The sequence below is a fragment of the Bombus affinis genome, chromosome 13 (genome assembly GCF_024516045.1).
Source record: "Bombus affinis isolate iyBomAffi1 chromosome 13, iyBomAffi1.2, whole genome shotgun sequence".
Classification (NCBI taxonomy): domain Eukaryota; kingdom Metazoa; phylum Arthropoda; class Insecta; order Hymenoptera; family Apidae; genus Bombus; species Bombus affinis.
In genome coordinates this window covers 10,356,619-10,371,904 of record NC_066356.1, presented here as the reverse complement: position 1 = coordinate 10,371,904, position 15,286 = coordinate 10,356,619, and the positions used below count along the sequence as shown (strand labels likewise).

At 29.0% G+C, this 15,286-nt stretch overlaps 2 protein-coding genes across 9 annotated transcripts in view; one reads left to right on the top strand and one right to left on the bottom strand.

Annotated features, from left to right (window-relative positions):
• Positions 1-9,366, top strand: LOC126923588 (biotin--protein ligase). 3 transcript variants are annotated; one of them, XM_050737196.1, is made up of 17 exons: positions 1-187; positions 586-780; positions 2,320-2,456; positions 2,541-2,711; positions 3,002-3,155; positions 3,221-3,286; positions 4,393-4,587; positions 4,688-4,982; positions 5,093-5,227; positions 5,416-5,742; positions 5,971-6,328; positions 7,278-7,460; positions 7,573-7,705; positions 8,114-8,274; positions 8,352-8,466; positions 8,546-8,759; positions 8,882-9,366. In XM_050737196.1, exons 2-17 carry the CDS (start codon positions 630-632, stop codon positions 9,051-9,053), a joined length of 2,967 nt encoding a protein of 988 aa, XP_050593153.1. In that variant the 5' UTR covers positions 1-187; positions 586-629; the 3' UTR covers positions 9,054-9,366. The 3 variants fall into 3 exon arrangements, with proteins under 3 accessions (XP_050593153.1, XP_050593155.1, XP_050593154.1); XM_050737197.1 differs by lacking the exon at positions 1-187 and adding an exon at positions 1,857-1,960 and having other exon boundaries at positions 635-780; XM_050737198.1 differs by lacking the exons at positions 2,320-2,456; positions 2,541-2,711; positions 3,002-3,155; positions 3,221-3,286 and having other exon boundaries at positions 2-187.
• The window catches only part of LOC126923587 (metabotropic glutamate receptor 7-like), a 43,688-nt gene continuing 37,768 nt past the window's right edge, over positions 9,367-15,286 (bottom strand). For 4 of the 6 annotated variants that reach the window (XM_050737193.1, XM_050737192.1, XM_050737191.1 and 1 more), the window contains 5 exons: positions 14,865-15,169; positions 14,322-14,450; positions 13,537-13,684; positions 13,277-13,452; positions 9,367-13,039 (listed from right to left, as the gene is read on the bottom strand). In XM_050737193.1, coding sequence (XP_050593150.1) covers positions 12,884-13,039; positions 13,277-13,452; positions 13,537-13,684; positions 14,322-14,450; positions 14,865-15,169 — 914 coding nt within the window. In that variant the 3' untranslated portion in view covers positions 9,367-12,883. Of the gene's footprint in view, positions 13,040-13,276; positions 13,453-13,536; positions 13,685-13,996; positions 14,212-14,321; positions 14,451-14,864; positions 15,170-15,286 lie in introns of those variants that run through there. The other 2 variants (XR_007713227.1, XM_050737195.1) reach the window with 2 other exon arrangements.

Here is a 15,286-nt window from a genome sequence, read left to right as displayed (position 1 = left end):
CGGCTGAACTTTTCTTATTCATATCGGCGCCCTTCCTTACTCACATTCTACATAAACGTCAATAAATTAAAGTATCTTGCATAATGTTCTTATAATAGTAATTTATGAATTTGAAACGGCATTCAAAGTTTATTTGCTCATGTTTTTGTTAATCACTTCATAGACAAGTAGTAGCATTAAAAAATAGGTATGTAATTTATAAATACTTTTAATAAGGAAGTACAGGTAGGATTTCGATAGTTATTTTAGTCATTGAACCGTAGTGACAATTGCAGCTGCAGAACTCTGTTTATGACGATTCATGTAATATAATCATTGTTTATTATAACATATTAATTGGTTTAGAGAGCTATTTAACTTCTCCATTCATAGTTTTCTAGGTTATAGTTGTTGATATATTATGTTCGATTTAAATGACTTCTAACACACTTACTCTATTTACGAAATACATAAACAAATAAACCCTAATAAATTCACATAAATAAATGAATTTTATTATTATATAAGTACATTATCTAGTTATAACACCATTTACTTAATAAAGCTAATAACACGAAAAATATATAATATAAATAATTGTTTCAGGAATTATATATATATATTAAAATATTAAATATAATTTTATCAACATGATCTTGACATTTCTTTATATGATAGCAACATCAATCCAGTCAAGGAGGATTGTATTTTTAAAAAATCACTTGCGTAATTTATTTCAAGGAGATACAACCACTTGCCCATCAATAATGTTTTATAATAAAAAACAAAGTTCAAATAAAGGTAATATATTAATATTTACATTTGGTAATATTATAAATTGTTAATAAATTATGCAGTTTTAATATAGTTTAAAGATTACCTACATTTCTAAAGTATAAAATAAGATTATATAAATTGTTAAATTTTTGATATATAAATTTTTAATATATCACTGGTTATTCATAATAGTTATCCAATTGTTTACAATTTATTTTTATTATATATCTTGATGCTACACATATATCTTGCATACATGTAAATAAACATATCTTATTAAATAATACTGATATTGTTCATGTAAATCGTATTACAATTACTTTTTTAGAACTTTTTTAAAGACTGGTATAAAATAAAAAAATGTTGACTCATATATATACATTCCTGACGTATTTGCATTAAGTAGACATGCACCTTATATTATTTATTATTTTTATTAATTTAATATTTCCTTATATTTAATTTATGTTATAAAAATATTACAATACATTGAAAAATGATTACACAATGACTTTAAATCATTATATGAAAAAGCTGTAACAAATGTAGGAAAACCAAAAATGTACATGTATAGTGCAGAAAATATTTACAATATTATAGTATCTAATTTGTATTTATTTCATGCTTTTTATTTTGATTCAAAATAAAATTCTTAAAAACAATACTTTGCAAATATGATATAAATTGTATAACTTTAAATTATATAACTATAGCTATCAAGTACTATTATATCATTTCATCTATGTTCTATAAGCATACATTATTGAGATTTGTTAATTAATATGTAGTCATTATACAATAAAAAGAATAACTAGGAAATTAGTAAGTAATAAAATTTGTATATCAAACTGTTGGGCTTTATATTATATCTTCTATATAAGTTTTATGTATATGCATATGAATAATGTATTGTTATTATATTAATATGATTTGTAGTATTTTAAAATTGTTTTAGTTGTATTAAATAAGAGATATTATTTATTTTTGTTGCATAATTTTGTGGAATATAGTTTATAAATAAGTCAGAAAGTTTTATACATACATATCGTCCGTTATATTTTGTAGATGATAATAATTATTTCTTGCTTTCACTTTTTCAGACCTATGTGTTAATTGAATATTGTATTTATATGTGTATGTAAATTTATATTGTTGCACAAAACAAAACTTATGTACAAATATCATTTGCCTTTCGATTGATTTTGTAAGTTTATTATCTATTTAACATTACATACATGTTATGTTATTATTATAATAATCACTAATATATAACGTGTTTAAAACTAATAAAACCCTGCTAGTACTTGCATTTCCTTTTTGTGTTTTATTTGCATTCAGATGTGAATTGTTATGTATACTACATTATGTAGCAAATTTATGTTACGACACAATTAGTGATTCATTTTATGTTACATTTTATTTTTATTATAATATATATTTCATTTTGATCCAGATCCTTAATACATTTATATATATGCTACATGTACATGCATATATAATTTGAAAACCTACTAAAAGATTTTTCAGTATAATGGATAATAAAATATTTCTTATTATTTTAAGAATCAAATTCTCCTATGAATGTTTGTGAAAATGATGAATTTATGACTTCTTGTCTATGTGTGAATAAAAGTGATGCTAGACTAGAAGAATTACTATGGTACTATGATGATATGAGATTGTGCACTATATTTCCTCAAGTATGCATCAAGCAATAATACCATAAATAAACTCTCTGTTGTAGTTAGTTAGATATAATTAATCATCAATACTAATTTTACCAGCAAAAAGTTGACATCTCAAGTTGGTTAACGTATCAGTATGGAAAAACATTTTTTCCTTTGCATACAAATAATCGTAATGGAACTTTGTTACAATCAGAGTACAAACTTTATATTCTTGTTGAAGCTGACCTTAAAAGTTATAATCCTATTGCTGCAACACATGCTACTAAGGTACTATATCTATTTATTCTCTTCATTTTTTCCATTTTGAATGTGATTATTTTGTATGAAGGGAATATGATATTAGTAGTTTTATTGTTTAAAAGATAAAGAGAATAAATATATTATGTGAAAGTTTATGTCTATTGAAATGAATATAGATAGACATGATATTTTATGATCTGACTATCTAACAAAGCTTATGTAAATTTTTTACACGTAAAAACATTCCCACACTATACACATATAAAAATGTTTATTTGAGAAGCTAGCACTGCGTTTAAATATGTTGTGTCTTTTAGGTCGAGGATTACGGTTTAATTATTACATGGACAGCAAGTAAAAATATTGATTTAATTATAGAGTCCGATTTAGATATGGTTGCAAAATTTTTTATTGCAGCGATGGAAGGTCAATGTCACATTAATAACGGCTTGTTATTGAAACGAATAGAAAGTATGTATAGATTTCAACCCTGTTTACTAAAATATTCAGATTATAATAGCTTTATATTTTTCCAGCTGTCCTGATATCAGGAAAGCCTTGTCTTTACAATAGTGATGTGTTGAATTCACCACCAACTAAAAGTAAGAATTTTATGTAATTAATACTATTAATAAAAGTTTTACAAAATGTAAGAAATTTAAAATATAAAAATCGAAATTTTTTGGTGGATGAATTATCAGGCATATGATATTGTTACTTCAATCTATTTTCAGTTGAAAGCATAAAGCATTTATCAGGGATTACTGCATGTAGTTATTGTATGTACTTAGTTAATTTATCATTGTGGATAATAAGTCACAATCAAGCGATGTGATCTTAATTTATCTAGAATAATATATATACACATAAATGTATAAGTACAGGATAGAATTCATGATCATCAAGTCTACCAGTAGGATTTCTGGCATACAGTTTTCTGCTTGTAGTAAAACTGAGAACAGCTTACTGCATTCAAGTTCATAATTTAAGGAATATGTAATCTTTACTAATGCTGCTTCAAAGTCTTTTATCTTCTTTTCTTAACTGTGAAGAAATATATTCTCATTATTTTAATATACCTGACAACTTTCGCAATCTTATACAACAATTCTTAATTATGTAATAGGTTTTCAAAAATAGGAAACAACTTGCTCTTAATTGAAAAATGGCACTGATTATCCAATAAGCTATGAATTTCTATATATCACGAATCAGATATAACAAACCAAGATTGAAGAAGTTTTTTAATAGATAAGATGTACTTCTTTTATTTAGGGATGAAATATTTCATAATACTCATATGACATATTTTTACAATAAATTCTCTATTTTTCCCATACTTGACACTTATTAACACAATTGATACAATTGACACTACATTCAGTTGTAAATATTGAGAAACAAATGCGCGAGATCTTTTATCCACGAATGTGAAATGATTCACTCATTGTGTTTAATTATGTTAAACGTGGAGTTCGCTATGTTAACGAAAGAACTGGATAATGCCAAAAAATTGTCGGTTTTTCACGTTATTGCTAATTCCACAAAAATTTATATTGCCGATTGTTCGGATTTTTGTTCATATGGAATGAATGGTGAAGAACTCGAGAGCGTTCTGATCGTTACAAAAAGAAATTGTACCTTGTAATAAGAAAATATACCTATAAACGAGAAGGCATAAAATAAGTTTCGTATATATTTTTGTAAGAATTTATAGACAAAGAGGAATGGACAACGCATGCAGAAAAATTAAAATCATTAAGCGACACTGCCAAACTCGTATCCGAGAAATGCAAACCATTTGAAGTTAAGGATCTTCCAGGTTTAATAGTATATCCAGAAAGTGCTGTAACAGATGCAGAACTTGAATTGATGAAGCGTGTGGAATCCAATGAAACGTTAGGTATAATAAAAAAGTTATTAAACACATGAACACAAATTTTACAAGTATTTTTCTAATATAATCCTCATGTATATAAGTTAAATGAATTTGTGTGTTATAGAGAGTGAAACTAGAAGTCAAGTTTCTACACCAGTTTCAGTAAACATTCCTCAACATGAGAATCAATTATCACAAGATGAAATACAAAAGATCACAAAAGATACCACTGAATTTCAAGGTGTTCCACATTCTACTAGTAAATCACTTGATATGCTTGATAATTTAGATGTATCCAGTACTATAAGCACCAGACAAGTATCTTGCAGTGATATAAAAAGTACAAGTAAACTTTTTGAACCAAAGTCTTTTTATGATGCTAAGTATAGCAAATCCATAGCATCTACAAGCCCTTTTAAGTAAGTATTCTATATTAAAAAATAATTATTTAAAAGATTTAATCTTTCTTGAGTAAAAAAGGAAAGTTTCAGAAATATTTGATAAATTCACTGAAATTTCCATGTTATAGGAATTCCATAGCAGAGATAACAAGAAAGTTATCAAAAAATAATGTAAAACCACCAAATGTTTTAATATATGCTGATAGTTTTATTGCACGTAACAACGTAAAAGGTGTTTTGGAAGAATCTCTTGACACAAATAAGTATGATTGTTTATTTTAATATATTTATGGAAAAATGTACAAAATCATCTTTATTTTAGTAACTTCGAATGGCACTAAACTTTTTAAGACATTAAAAACACGTCAAAAATATAAAATTTCTCAAGATCTTCGATATTTTACAAAATTTCTTACATTTGATATTAAAAGAAATTTTCTTTTAATATTAGGTACACCATTTACGCATTATCTCCAGAAGAAGCACGTAATGACGCTTGGGTAGAAAATGCAGCTTTAGTCGTCGTTTGTGGAAATGTTGGCAATGAGATTGGAAACCGAATCGTGGAATATATTCTCCACGGTGGCAAGTTGCTCGCTTTGTGCTCCGACGTAATTCATATTTTACTTCCATCGTTTAAAACGGCAGAAGTACGAGAAAACGAGCTGGTTCACTTTTCTTATGGCAAATGGAAGCATGTACGCATGATGCATCATATCTTCTGTTATCAAGCATCTCCTGTAAGAACGAGATTTTCACAGGATCATGAAGACGTAAAGTAAGATTTTTAGCTATAATTGTTTTTCGTACTTACAAGTTAAGGTGTAAAGTTAAAATGTAAATGAAAAAAAGATACTGCAGTTTATCTTTAACATTAATATTTATGTTTCATCTGAAAACATTATTATTATATGATTATAATTATATTTTTTGTTTCTAATGAAAAATAATCCTCCTGATTAATTATTTCCAAATTCAATTTAAGACATTTCAGTATTTTTTACAGAGTATCTAGTGTGTCTCCGCCAGCGACAGTGAGCGTGAAAGATAAAAAGGGAAACTCGCATTCGTTTGACCTAAAGGTACTTGGAACAGAAGAAACTTGGCATACACCAAGTATTTTACTTGCGACCCTGCTAGGAAGTGGCGGAAAGCTTGTTTTTTCTCAAATACATCTAGAAGTGGATCCAATGCAATATGAACTCGAAGAAAGTAAATTTAATGCTTTGAAAGAAAGTAACGCAACCAGGCTGGAAATATTCAATGATTTATTAAAAACGCATCTTGAAATAGAAGTTCGTAGTACTGCCAAAGTAACTGCACATACGACTTATACATCTGCTTTCTTTTTGGGACGACATGAGGTATGAAAAATAATTATTATTTCGAAAGAAAATATTTATATATATTAGGTAAACTATTAACAATTATAATTATGACATCCTTTATTTAGGTGATTTTTGTTCTATACAAACTACGTTTGTACATAACGAAGCAATAAGGATTATTATTCTCAATATCTTTGACATTACCAAAATTAGGAAAAAATTTATTGAATAAAGCATGGTAGAAGGGGGTCTGTCAACATTACTACATAATGTTGTTAGATGCTGTTACTGTCATTTTGTATACAACGTCTTTCAACTTTGTTGAAAGAAATAGAAAATTGATATGTTCTGAGAATAATTTGCAGACTGACAACTGACTTCGATGACAGTGTGTAATAAGTAATTGTTCTCTTTCTGGTAACCACTAACAAAGATAATTCTGCAAATATAGTACATTCTTGTAAATATAATACTACTTACCAAAAGCGCTTGTAAAAACAAGTATCGCTATATAATAACTAGGGGTGGAATCAATTTCGATATGTTTACAAGTTTAAATCAATTCTAATATAGTCAAATCAAATTATTACTCATGAAAGTACATACTATTTATAAAAGATTGAAACTTATCTTGTCTAGATTCAAATTTGCATGGTCAATAATCTGTGTTTTCCTGTTCTTGCAAGAACTCATAAAACTGTCCAATTTTATTTGCATTATATTTGATTCCATCTCTGATGGCTCCCTTTATACTATGCAACATTCTTCAATAAATTCTTCTATAATTACTATCACTTCAAAAATACTAAAGCTAGCGATTTCTGTCGATTCATGCTATACTTCTTGCTTTTGAATTAATTATGCTTCTGTCATGTTAAAGTTACTAATTTTCTGCGAATATTTTTGTGTAATTCGTATATTTAGAAAATCCGCAACTAAAAACAAAGAGACTAGTATTTACGTTTATTTTCTTTCATGTTGATAGTTGAAACTCGAAATGCTAGAAAGATTGAAGGGTATAATGACAGCAAACGATACTTTAAAAATGCCAAAGCTGGAAATTCAGTTTTGTAGAAGCAGCACAGTTCCACGACCTGCTTCAGCTTTGTTCCTACCAATTATGATTCACCAATGTCCTGACAATTTCTCAACTGTAGAATATTTTGAGGTAATTTTTCTTTTAAATTATATCAGCTATGATAAATTTGACTTCTTTTTTAATTCAGTTTAATTGTATCTATTGTTTTATCGACTTATCATACATACTTTTCTTGCTATAGAATTTATCTACCAAGGAATTAGGGCGTCTGGTTATATACGTTGATATAATGACATCATCAATGGATGTATTTAACGGTCATCAATTAGGACATGGTTTAGCTGTTATTGTCCGTCAGCAAACTCAAGGACGAGGTATGACAAGGATCTCTGTTCAATAGATCGAAGACTTAGCTGCTATAATATTTAATTTAATATTTATATTTATAATAGGATTGCATAGTCTAAAGCATGTACAACAACTTTCACTAACAGTTTTGGCTCTTTGTTTAATCGATTAAACCGATCATTATTATTAACAAATGTTTCACAAGAGTGGTGCAATGAACTTAGGCACAATTTACATTCCATTGAATTGATTTATAAACCTTTATGCATGTAGAATAAAGTAAAAGTAAAGAGAAGTGCCGACAATTCCTTTTAGATTTAGACAATTAGAATCATAGAATAAAGAGAGAAGCCAAAACATTCTTTAATCAATTAGTTATTACCAATTATTGATTTTTTTATCATATAATGAATATGTTTTGTATGAATTTTAAGGAAGGAGTAAGAATATGTGGCTCAGTCCAAAAGGTGCAGCACTGTTCACATTGCAACTTCATGTGCCTACTGATACCATACTTGGAAGACGAATCTCAATTTTGCAACATTTGGTTTCTGTTGCAATTATATCCGCATTTAAGTCTCTATCTGGATATGAAGTACTATATCATTAATAATCATTATTTATATTTATTATTATATATATAATTAATTAATTATTAATTTTTAATTATAGGATATCGATCTAAGATTAAAATGGCCTAATGATATTTATGCTGGTAATAATGTTAAACTTGGTGGACTGATTGTAGAGACTCATGTTATGTCAGATCTTAATATATGTAACGTTGGTAAGTATTACCATTGTTACGCGTAATTTAACATTTAATAAAATCACTTCTCTTTTTTCTTAATAATTATCATTATTAGGAGTTGGAATAAATTTGTTCAATAAAGAACCTACATGTTGCATTAATGATATAGTTACTACATTTAACGAAATATATCAGAAAAAATTAGAAATGATATCATACGAACAATACTTTGCTATTGTATTCAATGAAATTGAAAGATGGTTAAATATCGTACAAAGTGGTGATATAGATGATTTTCTGGATGCATATTATACTTATTGGATGCATACGTAAGTTTTACTTACAATTTTTTTTAATTATTAACGTTTACTATCTGTGAATTTCATTATTAAGAAATATTGTTAATAATCGATAGTATCAGAAGATTAAAATGTATTTTATGTTTCAACAGCGACACAAATGTAACGGTATTATCAGCATCTGGAGTGTCACAAAACGTTAAAATACTAGGTATAGACGATTACGGATATTTACGTGTACGAGGAGAAGATGGAACGATGTTTACCGTACACCCAGATGGTAATACGTTCGATTGCATGAAAGGTCTTATAGCTCCGAAATAATCAGATTCAGAAGTAGAACTAATATGTCTGTTGAACGTGATTAATAGTTGATTGTACACTGTTGTTCTTTTTTATTTTTATACATCTTGTATATATTTTAAATTATCATAAAAATGAATATCAATCAAAAAATGCTGATAAATTTAATTTATAATTTTTAGTTTTGTTATTTATCATTTGCCCATACAGCAAATGGAATATATATAATGTAAGCTACTTTATCCAAGTCCATATTTCTTGTTACGCAATTTGATGTCATATTTCCTGCTACGGAGATAAAATAATAAACAAACATTGTTAACTAAAAATCAAATCGTTTTTACATTATTTATTGGCTGACTATGAAGTGTTTTTTTTATTTTACAAATGTATAATTGAGGTTACATTTATCTCGGTTGGCATCAGAATATAAAATTGTATTTGAAAAATGAGAAACCTTATTATAACTCACTAGTCCACTTATTAATTTGTATTTCATTATTTCCTTGTATATTCTTCTTTCATATATACTATATATGTTATATATTCACTCTAAACATACAAACATACAACAAGTTGTATTCAGATATCAGAATTTTTTCTTAAAAACTACATAACATGTCGCGTGTGAATCATTATACGCATGGTTATTAATTAGTGTCTAGAACGTAAAAGTAAGAATAAATTGACCTTTGTTATCTGTACGAAACTACCTATCAGGTCACCATTGCATTCATTATTAGAAGAGAGTAATCAGATGTACTCGAATTTCAGTTATCTAATTATTATAATACATGTATATTTTGATCGCTATAACAACTGTAATAAATTCCAAAGCACACTGAGAAGTGGATAAATTCTTTCTCTATCGATAAACCTTGAACAAGGTTCAGAATAATATTTGATTCTCATAACCGTTAGAATTATGTAACTTTTTTTAAGTCTTACAATTGTTGCTTGTAGCTTTTATGAATATTACCTTTACGACAAAACGTTTTGGGCTCTATATTTTTCGTTGTCTACGCTTCTGCGACAATCAATTTTCCACTTAATCGCTATACATAAATTCGAAGTAAACATCTTTGATTGTTGATTGTTCTCTCATCTCGTTTGATTTCGTTTAAAAAATTAAATTGCAAAAAATTAAAAGAACCCCTTCCTATTTAACAATTTAATTTAATGACACAAAATAGATTTCCACTAGGAAATTTCTTTGAATACTATTATAATAATAGTATTCAATCTATTTTATCAAGATAAAACATAATTTCCTTCGTTCATTCATAGTTTTCGTCTTTCTGGTAATTTTTCACTAATCATTAATAATTATTGAAATTAGTAATCTAAGTCAACCAAAGATGTTTAACCGTTTCATCTCTCACATAGTCTTCAGAGATATTTTTGTAATAAGCACATAATCAGACATCTTCAAGATACCACGAGAGTAATTAATAATTTTCTAAAAGATTATTTCATTACGCCCGCATTATCATATTAAAATGTCTTTTAAACTTTTAACGCGTGATCTAATTTTTTCAGATAACTTTCTGGAAAAATTTACAGTACGCAAAATTAACAAAAATACGTGTCTAATTTTTGTACAACGTTGACGTAATAACATACGATATATCTATAAATAAACATCTATGTAATTTAGTACTAACAATGCAATTAATATATATTAATATATATATATATATATTTAATAGAAATATTCAAGTGAGGATACGTGGCGTCTAATTTGTTTAAAACGCTTCTCGTTTAAAAGTCATTTTATAATACAGTATTATATCCTATTTGTTCACGTAATTTCTCAGCGTTGTTGGCACATATTTAGTCAAAAATTTACGCCCATTTATTTTTCACGTACACATTTACACACGCACACGATCTACATATGTCTAATTTTTGTCCTTTATAGCTATTTGACTTTTTAATCGTCGGCAGTTATATATATTTGTAAAAGTACACATTTATTTACCGTATTGGACATTTCATTTCCAATATTATTTTTATTGTACTATCTATCGTAATATTTATTTAAGAACTCTGGCATAGTCAGATAGATCAGATATTGATGTCTCATTAAGAACTAACAACTTAACGAATATTTATTAACAGCGTAAAAAGTTGTATAAGTAAAATATTCAATGTAAAACATAATGATAAATGGAACATCCGAAGGAGACAATTTTTATAGATATCTATAATGTAGATAATTATATAAAATTTATTTCAAGAATTAACAACATCCTCTAAATCATATTCTGATTTATGATTATCACATTTAGATGTTATGTGACAAACGGATGCAAAAGAATACATTGTATTGTTAAATTATTTTCGTTTAAGTGAAAGATTTATTTACGATTAATAACACGACAGCAACAAAATCTTTGTATTTTTGCTCATTGAATTAATTATAGTAAGCGGAAAGGAATTGTTCCTGTTTTGATTTTTCTATATAGATCAACTAGAAGTACGTAGCAATTCCTTTCGTATTCACAGTTCACGAGTGTTGTTAAAAAGTGTTGTCGGTACTTGGAATGAAATTCGTTGTTTGCGCGCGTTCAATGAAGACGAGAGGCTATCGTTTTTCGTACACGGATCAACAATTGCTTACATGGCAAGGGCTCCAAGTGCTCGTGAACGTTTGTGCATAGCTATTGAAACCCTGGCTTCAGCAAGCATCAGCATTCGTGTGCGTCACGTGTCTGCGCCAACCGCTTAAGTGGTTCACAAACGTTTGTAAGCCACTTAGGCGAATGGTGGATATGTGTTAATAGTTTCGCGACTTCTGCGAAGAGGGTGCTCCAAATATTCTTTACCCAGCAACAGATTTCAGAAAAGTAAATTAACTTTTCACGGCTGATTTAGCTTCATACACATGTAGAAATTGCGGAGAACGTATTTTTATTATTTCGTTAAGCGGGCATGACATCCGAAGATGTTCAAAAATAGATAAAGTTTGGGTGTCTTGTCAGAGATAATTAAGGAATGAAAAATTTAGATCTTTTCGGATGATATCAATGTGGCATTCAGCTTTACTTTCCAATTTTCTTGAAGGAAGAAATGCCAAAAGAGTGGCGATTTTCTTTATCATATACGATACCTCTTCTGTTAGTGATTCGTTAATTTGTCGCATACGTACTTCTGGAACAATCCGTATGAGGATAAAATATTTGATAGTCCTATAAAATAGTTTGCAAATAAATGTGTACAGTATATCTATTCTACTGATATTCTATCAAAATTTTAATCAAGACTTTATCCTCGTAAAGTAAATTAACATTGTATACATATAAAATAAGTATAAATATTTTGTACACGTGTTATATCAACTTTGATTGAATTTCGTAATATATAGTACGAAATATTGCAATATTTATCCCTAGGAGATGTATAAGGAACTAACGAATCGAGATTATTATCCTTGTTCATCGAACAACGTAATATCAAGTAGTTCACCTAAGTAAATTGCATTTTAATTCGTGTCTGTAGCACTGATGGAACATATCTCGATACGAATCTCTAATTCAAGACTTGAAATAATAAAATTCTGCCAAAACAGCCAAGGAAGGAATGAACAACTGGAAGAACGTCGAATAAATTAGAATCGAAATTTCGAACAAATTGGAATTAAAATCTGCTAAAAAGCTGTATAAAGGGTATTTGATTTTCTAAATGTTTTGAACAGTAATTTCGCACTTACATATACGTATGCACTTTATATCTAATTTGCCCTTGTGAGGACAAATGCGAGGCTAAAAAGACGTCTTGGCACCGTTAAATAATTTTTCGCATGTTAAAAAATGACAGTTTTTCGTTACCTTGACATTACATGTCGTAATTTACGATGAAAAATCGGAAAACGTCGGCGAATCGCTGTAGACGTGGAAAGTTTGATCTTCGCTTGGGAAAATGTTAGCTTCGGTTTTATGAGACTCCACTTTGTCGGAGATGCAACTGATCGTTCCCATGCGATTCTTACGTGCTGGATCGCCCGACTCAAAAGAATAGTTATAAAAATATAAATTAGAAAAGTTTACTCCTAGCGTATAAGTATTAATAATATTTATTCGATCAAACTATTTAATTTCTCGATAACAGAATGATATGCAAGTGAAAAAAAATCAACTTTTATGAAATAAGGATCGGGAAAGTGTCTCTTCTACATTTCTTTTTAACAACGTTTGATCGAAAATTAGATTGGGATTTGTAAGACTTAGTGAAACATCGATCACCTGGTCGGAATCGCTGGAAATCGACTTCCGACTTCGATTTCGGCAATTTTCCGCGAACATCGAAGGACTGGAAATGTCTCTTGATTCTGACACTTCCTGGATAGTAGAGAGCTTACGGTCCTTTTCGTCATCGTCGTATATCTCCACGGTGGTCTCATGAATTCTGGCCTGACACTCTAGACAGGGAGGGATGTGTATGAGAGAGACCTAGCTAACCGAGGTCTCCTCGACAGACGGGCTCGCCAGTGCTTGTGTCTCACCGTTGGCATGTTTCACCTCGTCCTGGCTTGGACGTGATGCCGGTGGACTGCTCCGAGAACAGGAGGTCATGCTCTGCATTGTTTGACTACGATCGCCAGAAAATCGCATGCTGTATGCTGCGCGGTTACCACTTTGAAGTCCACCCGTCTACAATAGTTTAACGAAACACTTAAGATTCGAAATATCATATTATAATATTGCACCGAAAGTATAATTATTCTTATTAACTTAGAAATCGGAACTTTGATTAAAATTATGTTCGATTATTCTTACGTTAAATTATTTGCCAGATCGAAAATATTTAAACAATATCCCAAATAAATGTATTTACGTAACAATATATTCACGGTTCTTTTACAGTGTTAATAAAATATTTCTGAAACTTGCGACTTCTATTCGTGCGGTAAATTCATCGAAATAGGTATTGATTCTTATGAAAGTTAAAGAATTATCACTTACAATGTTTTTAATATGAAACTGATGTAAGGATCACGTGAGGAGAGGTAGCAGAGATAGCAGTTTTATTTATTTGGAAATAAAAACGTGAAGCGCCATAAATTAATAAATTCCCAGCAGTTTATGTGTTCCTTTATTAAAGTAATTCGTCAAATCGAAATAAAAAACGCATAATACTTTGAACAGTAGAGTGCAGTGAACTAGTTCCTAAAACATATCTTTTTCCAATTGATTGTATTTAATATTACTCGTTAATAAGAAGAGCTACCTACTATTAGAGTAATCGTTTTGCTGCGATATGTTTTCTGTTAAATTTTGTATTACTCACATTAGCATGTCCAGGCCGAACATTTTTATATGGTTGAAAAAGTACCAAATATACTTTCGGAGTGAAAAGACAACCGAGAGCTACTGACGCAGAGATGTTGATGCACATGCACATGCTTGCGATTTGCACCTGTAAATTTATATTTACGTTCGTTTAATTCTTATTTCACCGAGAGCGGAATAACAATAAAGATAATAACGATCTTTCATATTTAAAATGTTCATCTACATTAAAGTTTTTAAGTAAAGCTCTTGAAGTAAAATTACGAAGAATGTCACAAATTAATAATATATGAAAAGACGAATAAATGTAAGTACATTTGTAATACAATTCATTTTGTATTTTCTTGCTGCATGCCTACAAAAAGCTTTTCTAATTTGTACTGTTATATATATATACATATATGTACATATATAAATTACACATTAAACTGTTTTGAAAGAATAAATTTACAAAATCGTATCGAATTACCATTAATTGGTTCTCAGTTTGATACGCATAATCGCAAGATAATACGTGTCTCCTATGATTTTAGATACCGACCTTGTAGTCATTGTTCGAGCCAAAGTAGATGGGTACGAAAGCTAACCATACAATGCAAGTTGAATACATTGTAAAACCAATGTATTTCGCTTCGTTGAAATTCTCCGGTATCTTACGTGTTTTGAATGCGTACAAAGTGCACATGAGTATTAGAAACATATTGTAGACGAGGGACATCATCAATGAAAACGTGGAAACGCGGCATGTGAGTACTGCTGATAATGGATACGGATGAATTTCCGTGGTATCCGGTGGTTCAATGATTAGCCAGACGATAACGCCAACTAATTGCACTGCGGTGATCCCTATAAAAACGGGAGTTACATAATACGATATCAAGAGGAAGAACAAGTTAATCATGCCGACTACAGTAAAAGCATCGCAACAACTTTGTAAAATTTTAGATTTTAAGCTTTTGATTT

Excerpts from the sequence above, each read along its gene's own strand:
- LOC126923588 (XM_050737196.1), top strand. The coding sequence starts at position 630 with ATGATCTTGACATTTCTTTATATGATAGCAACATCAATCCAGTCAAGG. Across the intron at positions 3,156-3,220 it reads GTTATTGAAACGAATAGAAA|CTGTCCTGATATCAGGAAAG; the intron begins GTATGTATAGAT and ends ATATTTTTCCAG. Across the intron at positions 8,467-8,545 it reads TCTTAATATATGTAACGTTG|GAGTTGGAATAAATTTGTTC; the intron begins GTAAGTATTACC and ends TATCATTATTAG.